The 11,771-nt window shown below is 38.6% G+C and overlaps 1 protein-coding gene across 1 annotated transcript in view; it reads left to right on the forward strand.

Annotated features, from left to right (window-relative positions):
• ndufs4 (NADH:ubiquinone oxidoreductase subunit S4) overlaps positions 1-11,328 on the forward strand; it is a 170,056-nt gene extending 158,728 nt beyond the window's left edge. The window contains exons 3-5 of the mRNA XM_060830026.1: positions 1,710-1,882; positions 3,276-3,349; positions 11,144-11,328. Coding sequence (XP_060686009.1) covers positions 1,710-1,882; positions 3,276-3,349; positions 11,144-11,247 — 351 coding nt within the window. The 3' untranslated portion in view covers positions 11,248-11,328. The remainder of the gene's footprint in view (positions 1-1,709; positions 1,883-3,275; positions 3,350-11,143) is intronic.
• The last annotated feature ends 443 nt before the right edge of the window (positions 11,329-11,771 follow it).

Here is an 11,771-nt window from a genome sequence, read left to right on the forward strand (position 1 = left end):
TGCCTCTTAATACATGAATTTGACCTTTCCTTTGCCAAAAAAGAACTCAAGGAGAGTTGTTTGCAGTAAGCAAGGATATATTTTCATCTTTAGCATTAGAGTCATACAGCACAGAAACAGACACTTCGGTCCAACCAATCCACGCTGAATATAATCCCAAACTAAACTAGTCCCACCTGCCTGCTTCTGGGCATATTCCTCCAAACCTTTCCTATTCATGTACTTATCCTAATGTTTTTCAAACATTGTAACTGTACCCACATTCACCACTTCCTCAGAACGTTCATTCCACATGCAAACCATCCTCTTTTTTAAAAAAAATTGCCCTTTACGTCTTTTTTAAACTTCACTCCCCTTATACAATACTGGGTTAACCACAAACATGAAAATGGAGATGGTACCATGGTCAAACATAGACGGGAAGGTCTTGTCGAATTATACTGTGGTATCTTTTGAATAGTTAAAAGATACTACAGCAAGTTCACTATTGGGTTAAAATATCATAAATATCATGTTAAATATTATATCATGTATCTCCAATATTGTATCAGTGTAAATGGAATATATAACAAAACAATATTTGGAATAGAGTATATGACCCAGGTTTATTTTGTTCCAATACCGGAACATCAATTTAGATTAGATTGATTTTATTTGTGGTGATCTGACACACGCATTTTATGAATGCGTGTTTAGGATTACAAAATTGATGCTGCATTCAACTCAGTATAAACATAGCAACAATATAAAAGCAGTTCTAATTTGTAATTATTTTGTGCTCTGGAACTATCTAAGCTGTTGTCTTTCTCAAACAGCTTGCAGATTTCAAAAAGATTTCTTTGCACTTGCAATGGTGAAATGAGGTGATACTTGACAAACAATGCAGGTCATTCTGGTATAATGCACGTTTCGTCAATATGAATTGACCATGATGTGTTTGCCAAATTGTATACAATGTTTGGATAATACGATTTTTCTACTGAACAGCTATAGCAATCTTCAACAATGCAATTTTCGATAATAGTTTCCATAGCGCAATATTCTATAATGCGAGGCTGCAGAGGTATTCACCTGTCATATTATACGAGAACACAGTGTATTTTTATTGTGACCAAAGATGAGAGGTTTTTTTAAAATCTCAAGTAAGAGTTCATCAAGTGTGTTGCCACAAAAGGCTGGTTTCATTGTCTCAACTTGAAACCTTAAAAAGGATGTATGTGCAAGTATAAAAATTTTTAAAAATCACAGAACAGAAACAAATAAGTTTTAAGAAGCAATAAAATATTATCTGTGATGTCTATATTGTTGTTCTTGCAATGTTTGGAGGTGACCCAGCTGTTGCCAATTAGCTATGTAGAAAACCTCCAAACTATGTCACTGATCCTATAGCTATGAATCGCAAAATCACATTCTTATCTTTCAGATTGGTTAAACATTTGTCTGGTATGCAGATGTGTAATGATTTACGAACCAGATTTGCATTTTTGTTATTTGTCCCTCAATTATAGTAAAACGATCGTATTGTTAAATTCATGTGGACCTTTGGACTTAATACATGTTTTGTTGTTATTGGGTAATTTCAAGACAAATATCAAGAGATTTCTGGAATTTTAAGGGAATTAGGAGATAATGCAAGGAGGTGGATTTGAAGTCCGATATCAGCACTGAATGATCTACTGCTATTTCATATATTCTGTTTCTGATGCCAGGATATCAGTCCAGTAACCGGGGTTCCAGAGGTCCAAGTAAAAACACGGCGAGTGAGGATTTTTGTTCCGGCACGGAATGCAATGCAATCTGGTGTGAACAACACAAAGGTTTGGAAGCTGGAGTTTGACACCAAGGAACGCTGGGAAAATCCTTTAATGGGTTGGGCATCCACGTGAGTTTTATTTTCATTAAATATGACTTTAATAATGTTTAATTAGGAAGTAGAACTAAACATAAATGTACTCAGTTAGCAATTAACTTTCACGTCTTCACATGTGCAGATCTCATTATCATTAGTGTTTTACTGTTACTAGCACTAAACCTTTAAATTCACAGGATGTATGCATTACTGACAAGGTCAGCACTTAATGCCTGTACCTAGTTCCACTTGAGAAGGTAGTGGTGACTTATGTCTTGATAGCTGAGTGAATTGCTATTTCAGAAGAAGCTCTCTTCCTCCCTCTACAATGCAAGGATGCCTTCCTTGAAGAAGCTCTCTTCCTCCCTCTACAAGTGCGAATCCTCTTGCAAGGATGCCTTCCTTGAAGAAGCTCTCTTCCTCCCTCGACAACGCGAATCCTTTTGCAGGGATGCCTTCCTTGAAGAAGCTCTCTTCCTCCCTCGACAACGCGAATCCTCTTGCAGGGATGCCTTCCTTGAAGAAGCTCTCTTCCTCCCTCTATAAGTGCGAGTCCTATTTCAATGAGCAGTCAATAGTTAGCTAAATCATTGTTTAGTTATGGGTTAGGAGTACCAGTCAATTTGCACTGGATAGAAATTATGAAATTGTTACAGCATTTCATAGAAGGAGGCCATTCTGCCCATTGCATCTGTACCTCTGCAAAGCATGTTAATTTGCTTCTTCCAGTTACTTTAAATCTTTACCCTCTTGTTCTCAATCCTTCTGCATATGGGAACAATCACTCCCTATCCACTCTGTCTAGACCCCTCAAGACTTTGAAAGCCTCTGTCACCACTTCCTTTCAACCTTCTCTTTTCCATTTAAAAACTCCCCATGGTATGGTCTTATGGTTTAAATTCTTCAAATTGTCCTCATGTCTGAAGTTCCTGATTTTAGCCAGGTTGTTATTGACGGAAAAAAAAATAAATTATTCTGAAGTGAAGACATAATATATAATTCTCTTGCTGGAATAGTATTGATGATCACAAAATTATAATCGCCCATTTGCAGATCATAGAAAATATTTTCAAAATTAGATTTTTAGATACATAGAAGACTGCATTTATCTGAGAAGGTAGTGATGGGTTTCTCTCAAAACTGCTGCCTTGCAGTGAGGATGCGACTACATTGTATTTTAATAGGGAATTTGCATATTCCCACTGGCAGTAAAGAAAAAGTGACCCAGATTCACATGGTATTGTATGACAAAGAGTGATTGCCCTTCTGACGTTGGTACTTTTCTCCTTCTCGGTGAAAGTGTAGCTGACTGATTTTGTTTAACGTTTCAACTTTAAACAGACTGAAATGCTGCAATTAGATGTATAGTTAATAGGAATGAAGTTTGGTTGTTGTAAAAGATTTATAATTCTTCTTTTCATTGCAGAGCTGATCCACTATCAAATATAGATATAAGTTTTACCACCAAGGAGGATGCAATTGCCTTTGTGGAAAAAAATGGTATTTTACTATTTTGTTTAAATCTGGTAATGAGGTTAAAATTGCCCTGGATCACTATTAGATATTTCTGCTGCAACTTTAGTTGTAATGCAATACCATTCTGAATAAAATTAATGACAATTAAGGACTTAGAATCAATTGTTACGTAGCAAATATGTATGTAAACTGTGTTAATACTGTATAGTCTTAATATTCAAAGCCTAAAGACAAGTGAAATTGTTGTGAAGTCTTTATTTTAAGCTAGTTTCTGCCAGTGTAAAAATAAGAATACATGATAAGTTTGTTGAATCTTATGTGAACTTGGCTAGCATTAATTTCAACTCTTATCCATTTAAAAAAAAGCCTAATATTTGTGCAATTCGCAATTGTTTAAAAATTCCAACTAGTATTATATTACTGGTGTTGTCATAGTAGAAGTGATTACTTTTAGATAATGTAACAGACACATTTTATGAACATTTTTAAAAAAATAATTCAAGCTTCTGTTGGGGTGTAACAGACCTTCATCAACCATGATTACAGACTTGATGGGCCAAATGGATTAATTCTGCTCCTATATCTTAGAATCTTATTCCAAAGACCATGAAAGTTGTTATAGATCGTTTAAAAAAGTAAAGAATAAATCTATAGATTATTTCAAGTATCTCAGTACGATTCTTCTTGTGTACTACACCATGTTCTAGAGAGAAATATTATCTATTTGCTCACCATCATTCACAACTAGATGTGGTAAGACTACAGGGCTTTAATCTGATCCCTTGTGGCATCACTGCGCTCTGTCTTTCACATGCTGATCCTGCTGTACAGTATCAATGTAGATATGTATTGTAGCCTCGTAATGTTAGCATTTCATTTTAATAATGCTCAATGCACTTATGTTTCCATAATATTCATTGAAGCAGGGTTGATTCCTCTGGCCTGACAGTAATGGTAGTGAGGGATATGCTGGACGATGAGATTTCATGTTGTAATTGAATGCACAATGGAAGCCTAGTTTTGAGCTGCTAAATCTGTTCTGGTGAAAAAAACACACACATGAAGAGGTGAAAGTGGGATTTTGTGCCTTGGAACTGCAGTGCTCACTCCCAGCAGTATGGTCATGGGCAGTTAAATCTATAACAGATGGATTGGTGAAAGCAAAGTCAAGGAGAATTTCTCTTTATGGGCCTCGTACCACTTTTTGCAGACCCTGCCTGATAGATTAGATTAGATTACAAATAGATTAGATTAGATTAGATTACTTACAGTGTGGAAACAGGCCCTTCGGCCCAACAAGTCCACACCGACCCGCAACCCACCCATACCCCTACCCTAACACTATGGGCAATTTAGCATGGCCAATACACCTGACCCGCACATCTCTGGACTGTGGGAGGAAACCGGAGCACCCGGAGGAAACCCACGCAGACACGGGGAGAACGTGCAAACTCCACACAGTCAGTCGCCTGAGTCGGGAATTGAACGCAGGTCCCTGGCGCTGTGAGGCAGCAGTGCTAACCACTGTGCCACCGTGCCGCCCTTCTCTTTAGTAGTGGGTAATTGGGAGTGAGAATCATAATATAAGCAAACACTTCAGGAAAGTATTTAGTGTAAAGGTTGACAAAACACCAGGGCCGAAAGAAATCTAGTTTTGCACATTTTTATTAAAGCACTTGCTTTGATTAACTATGAATTCAATTTTATCTGAGAAAAAAAGTCGATCCATACAGTCCAGTAAACTATGCAAAATTGTATCATCTTGAGAAAATTGTGCCATTCAAGTTTACAGATAATTTACAATCAAAATTATCACTTTTGTATCTCAGAAACAGTTACCATATAAGGCATGTTATTTTCTATGGTATCCACTTAATTCTTTAAGTATGCATTGCTAATGGCTAGTACATTTTAATGTTATTTCCCATACAAGGGCAGAAGTACTTAAGTGACGTAGTGGTACAATGGTTAGCACTGCTATCTCACAGCACCTGGGGTTTGGGACACTGCCTGTCTCTGCGGGGTTTTCTTCTACATGCTCAGGTTTCTTTCCAAAGTCTAAAGATGTACAGGTTAGGTGGATTCGCCAAGCTAAATTGCCAATGGTGTCCAGGGATGTGCAGGCTAGTTGGATTAGCCATGAGAAATGTGGTGTTTTGGGGGGTGAAGTGATCTGGGTGAGATGCTCTTCAGAGGATTGGTGTGGACTCGATGGGCGGAATGGTCTACTTCCATACTGTAGGGATTCTAAGTCTTGTAAGCCAGAATTTCCTTGATTTTTGTTTCAAGAAGAGGGTTTGCAGTGTAACTGTTGCTATTTTTAAGCCATAAACTAGCTGGAAATTTCAGGCAACGCATTGGTTCTTTGGAACATAAGAAGAATGTATTCAGGAGAGATTTTTATAGCAACATGTAGAAGGTCAACAAGGAACAGTGCTATGCTGGATCTAATTCAAGGAATGAAGCTGGACAGATGTATGAGATGGCAGTGGGAGAGCATTTAGTAATAATTACAAAACACCACATGTTTTAAGTTTGATAGGGGAAAGGAAAAAAGATGGTGTTCAAAAAAAGGTTTTGGACTGAGGGAAGGCAGATTTTAATAAAATGAAGCAGGATCTGGCCAAATTGGGCTGGGGACAATTCCTTCTGGGTAATTCTACCGCAGAACAGTTGGGAGCATTCAAAGTATAATTGGTGAGAGTGCAGGTTCAACATGTTGCCTTTAGGATGAAATCTAGAAATCCAAAGAACCCTGGATATCCAGGAATATTCATGACTAAATAAGGAGGAAAAGACAGACTTTTAACAGATACAAAGGGAGCAAATTGACAAAGGCCCTGGAGGAGTACAGAATATGCAGAGATGATCCTCAGAAACCAATTAGGAGAGCAAAGAGGAGGCATGAAAAAACATGGTCAGTAAGATTAGAAAAAATGCCAGATACTTTGTAAACCTATCAAAGGGAAGAAGGTAACCAGGAAAGAGTAGGGCCCACGAGGGACCGAGGGAACAATCTGTGTGTAGAGCCGGAGACCTTGGCAGATGTTAAACAAGAACTTTCCAACTATCTTCACTTTGGAGAAGGAGGATGTAGGTAGAGAAGTTGGGATTAGAGACTGAGAGGTTCTTGAGTGGATTGACAGAGTAAGGTAGAATTGGAAGTTTTGATAGGCTTAAAAGTGGAGAATTCCCCAAGTCCATTATCCCAGGGATTGGAATATGTGGGAGATGAAGGAGGAAATTACAGAGGCTCTGTCACAATTTTTTTATTAATCTCTGGCCACTGGGACGTACCAGAAAACTGGAAGACAGTTAATATGATTCTACTTTTCAAGCACAGCAGTACGTATGAATCGGGTAACTATCTTATATCTACGGTCGAGAAATTATTGGTGAAAGTTCTGAAGGAGTGGATTAATCTCCATTTAGAGAGACATGGTTTGATCAGGGATAGTCAGCATATCTTTGTGAGGTCCTGTCTAACAAATTTTATTGAATTTTTTTGAGGAAGTGACTGGGTGTGTAGATGATGGTAGTGCAAGTTAGATACAAATCAGCGTAGTGGTAAGTTACAGAAGATGTTGGTAGTAGAAGGTTGTTTGGAGGACAATGTCCAGTGGCATACCACAAGTATTGGTACTAGGTTCATTAAGGTTTGTGATACATCTAAATGATATAGAAGAAAATGTTTGAGGGATAACACAAAGGTTGACTAGTGAGGAAGAAGGACTTAATTTACAGGAGGATTCGTCAGGCAGGAAGATCAGTGGCGGATGAAAGTTAACCCGGAATTGTGAGTTGCTGCACTTTGGATAAAGTAATTCAGTGAATCACAGGACACTAGGAAGCTCCAAGAAACAGAAGTATTTAGAAGTACTTGTCCACAGATCACTGATGGTGACAGGATAGCTTAATTGGGTTGTTAAAAACTTAGATGGGTCACTTGCTTTTATCAGTAATGTCCTAGATTACAAGAGCTGGAAGGTTATGTTGGAACTGTTCAAAACTTTGGTTAGGCCACTGCTGGAGTGTTGCATGCAGTTCTGGAGCAGTTTAGCTATGAAGTGACGCAGGATAAGCTCAGGCTGTTTCTTTTGTGCAGAGAATGCTAAAAGGGCACTGATTGAGGTGTCTAGGAATATGAAGGACATGGACGTGGTGAATAGAGAGCAGCTGTTCCCTTAAGTTCAGGCATTCTTCAGCCAAAAATACCAAGTGGTTGATCCAACTTGGACTTTTCCAGTGGCACTTAGCATCACAAATACCAGACTCGACCAATTCAGTTCACTTAATCTGATATTCATAAAACAGTAGGAGGCACTGGATACTGCAGAGGCTATGGCCGTGACAATACCCTGGCAATAGTGCTGAAGACTTGTGCTTCAGAACTTGCTGCTCCCCTAGCCAAGCCATTCCAATACAGTTGCAACAGTGGCATCTACCCAAAAATGTGGAAAATTAATCAGATATTTCTTGTATACAAAAAGAACAAATCCAGCCTGGCCAATTATAGCTATTTCAGTCTACTCTTGATCATCAGTAAAGTAATGGAGGGTGTCATCAACAGTGCTACCAAACAGCACCCGCTCAGCAATAACCTGCTTAATGATGCCGAGTTTGGGTTCTGCGAGCATTATTCTAACATCATTACAGACTCGGTTCAAACATGGGCAGAAGCACTGAATATTAGAAGTGAGGTGACACCAAGGCTGCATAACCAACTGTGGCATCAAGGAGCCCCAGCAAAAGTAGAGTTAGTGGGAATCAGAGCAAATTCTCTGCTGGTTGAAGTCATACCCGGCATATAAGATGGTTTTGGCTGTGGTTGTGGGAAGTCAGTTATCCCAGTTCCAGGACACCTCTGCAGGGGTTCCTCACGGTAGTGTCTGAAGCCCAAACATCTTCAGCTGCTTCATCAATGACCACCCACCCCCATCATAAGCTCAGAAGTGGCAATGTTCACTGATGATTGCATAATGTTCAAGGCCATTCACGACTCCTCAGATACTGAAGCAGCTCATGTTCAAATACGACATGATCAGGACAATATCCAGACTTGGGCTGACAAGTGGCAAGTAACATTCGTGTCACACAAACGCCAGGCAATGACCATGTCCCATAAGAGATAATCTAACCCTTGGCATTCAATTGTGTTACTATCAGTGAGTCCCCCACTATCAACATCCAACATCCTGAGCGTTACCATTAACCAGAAATTCAACTGAACTAACCATATAAATACAGTGGATACAAGTCAGTGGCTAGAAATACTGAGGCAAATAATTCACCTCCGGATTCACCAAATCCTGTCCACTGTCTGCAGTGCACAAGTCGGGAGTGTGAGAGAGTGCTCCCATTTGCCTGAATGACTGCAGCTCTAACAACACTCAAGCTTGACACTATCCAGCGCAAAGCTGCTCACTTGATTAGCACCACATCCACAAGCAACCACTCCCTTTACTAACAAGCCTCAGTTGCAGCAGTATGTATTATCTCAAGTTACGCTGCAGAAATTCACCTTAACAACTCCTTCAAAACCCACGGCCACTTCCATCTAGAATGACGAGGGCTGCAGATACCTGGAAACACAACTACCTGCAAACTCCCCTCCATGCCATTCACCTTCCTGACTTGGAAATATATTGCTGGATCAAAATCCTGTAATTCCTTCCCTAAGGACATTGTAGGTCAATCTACAAGGTGTGGACTGCAGCAATTCAAGGAGGCAGCTCATCACCACCTTTATTAATGGCAATGAGGGACAGGCAGTAAATGTTGGCCAGCAGTGACACCCATGTCCCACGAGTGAATTTTTAAAAAGGGATCAATCACAAGGGGATATAAATTCAAGGTAAAAGTTCAGACATTTAGAGGGAATTTGAAGAAAAAGGTTTTCACCCAGAAAGTGGTAGGAATCTGGAAGGGTAGTTAGGGCAGGAAGCCTCACAACCTTTAAAAAATACTTGTTCAAACACTTAAAATGTCATAACATTCAAGGCTATATACCAAGTGCTGAAATGTTGGACTAATGTTGATTTAGAATAGCTTTTTGGTGCAGACTTGATGGGTTGAAGGGCCTCTTCGGTCCTCTATGATTCTAAGTTTCAGAGTGTTACTTAGAATATGTTAAAAATGGCTGTCAGAGTACAAAGTTGTTTGGGTGATGCTTTTTGCTAAAATAAAATTAACAATTTTGGAAAGGCAAATCAGGGCAAGACTTAAACACTTAATGGCAAAGTCCTGGGGAATGTTGCTGAACAAAGAGACCTTGGAGTGCAGGTTTATAGTTCCTTGAAAGGGCAGTCACAGATAGGATAGTGAAGACGTGTTTGGTATACTTGTCTTTATTGGTCAGAGTATTGACTATAGGAATTGGGAGGTCATGTTGTGACTGTATAGGACATTGGTTAGGACACTTTTGGAATATTATGTGCAATTCTCGTCTCCCTGCTGTAGGAAGGATGTTGTGAAACTTGAAAGGATTCAGAAAAGATTTATAAGGATGTTGCTGGGGTTGGAGGGTATGAATTACAGGGAGAGGCTGAGTATGCTGGGGCTGTTCTCCCTGGAACGTTGGAGGCTGTGGGTTGACCTTTTAGAGATTTCTAAAATCGTGAAAGGCATTGATAGGGTAAATGGACAAGTCTTTTCCCTGGCATAGGACAGCCCAGAACTAGAGGACATAGGTTTAAGCTGAGAGGGAAAAGAAGGGACCTGAGGGGCAAATTTTTCACACAAAGTGATAGGTGTATGGAATGAGCTGCCAGAGGGACTGGTGGAGGCTGGTACAATTACAACATTTAAAAGGCATCTGGATAGAGATATGAATAGGAAGGGTTTAGAGGAAAATGGGCCGGGTGCTGGCAAATGGGATGAGATTAGGTTTGGATATCTGGTCGGCACGGGCAAGTTGGTCTGAAGGATCTGTTTCCATGCTGTACATCTCTATGACTCTATCAGAGTAATTGTACTATGATAGGAAGGAGGCTTGGCTTTTGAAGGACAAAGGATTTTGGGTATATGTCTCAGAATATTAAAACTGGGTATTTTTGACTGCCAAGCTTTATTTTAATAAAAATCTCATGAGTTTCATTTAAAATAAGGTGTAGTGTTCAGTTCCACAAATTCCAAAGGTTATTGAGACTTTACAGGATTAACCAAGATGTTTCCAAGTATGAAGTAACATAACTATGAAAAACATCTTGAAAAAAATTAGCCTTTTTCTTTGAACTGTACAGTTTGAGTTAAAATAACAGATGTGTTAAACTATGAAGAAATGGTTCAGAGTAAATCAAAGCAGGTTGGAGGGAATAATGCAAGTTAATATATAAACCTTAGAATAGAGGTTCAGAGAAATGACTTTACTGAGAATTGAGAATATTTAATGTCTGCTTTCAGGATTAGTGCTAAAGTCAGTAATTTGTTTAATGGTAAATATTAGTTTGGAAAAGTGGACGAAGGAAAAGATGTTGAGAAATGAAATATCTATGTCTTCTACTTTCTGTGTTTAAACTTTGGTATCTATTTGTATAGTGCATAGGTGGATGATGGATAATGCACCTTTTTGCTGCAGACATGAAATGTTTAGTCACTGATGTATAAATGCTACCTGAAATGTCAGTCTACAATCCTATATTAATCAAATTGGTGATATCATAAATTTCAGCTTATTTACAAATTTACAGTTGAATTGAGAAGTTTAGTTTAAAATTTGCCTGCACTATTGTGGACTACATCATTAAATGATCAAATAAAGTTGGAAACATCATGTTAAAAAATGCTTAAGGAGCAAAATATTTCTTTTTTTTGTCACAGGTTGGAATTATGAAGTAGAGGAAAAGAAAGTAAAGGTGCCCAGACCAAAGTCATACGGTGCAAACTTCTCTTGGAACAAAAGAACCAGAGTATCAACGAAATAAATATCATCACAGTTACCCATTTGACAAAGAATAAAATCAACTGTTAATCTTAACATCTGAATAAATGTGACTGCTAAATGATGATGTTTGTTTTTTTTCATAAAATTTATGTTTTCCATAAATCGCAATTTTCTCTCATTTCTATTCTTAGCTTTCAGTAAAGTGCAGATTTCTTTAATGGATGTGATCATACTCATTGAGTAAACATGCATTGTCCCAATTTAGAAATTCTCCAACTCCTCATATTGACCTGTATCTGATAGGTTAAAGAGATAACTAGCAAAGGAGCTTGGTCATTGTAAGCAAGAAGTACTCGGTAGTACGATCATCATAATGTGATTCACAGAGTTAAAGTTGCAGAAAAAAGGACTGAGCATTGTTGTTTCAGATCATGGGTTTTTCTTCAGAGAGAAGAAGATACTCATACTTTTGGGGTAGGATGGATGTCAAATAATTCTGGTGACGTGTGCAAGTGCAATGTGTCTTTTTTTAATTCGGAGCTATTTGGTACTGTATGATTTTTA

The sequence above is a fragment of the Hemiscyllium ocellatum genome, chromosome 1 (genome assembly GCF_020745735.1).
Source record: "Hemiscyllium ocellatum isolate sHemOce1 chromosome 1, sHemOce1.pat.X.cur, whole genome shotgun sequence".
Taxonomy (NCBI): Eukaryota; Metazoa; Chordata; class Chondrichthyes; order Orectolobiformes; family Hemiscylliidae; genus Hemiscyllium; species Hemiscyllium ocellatum.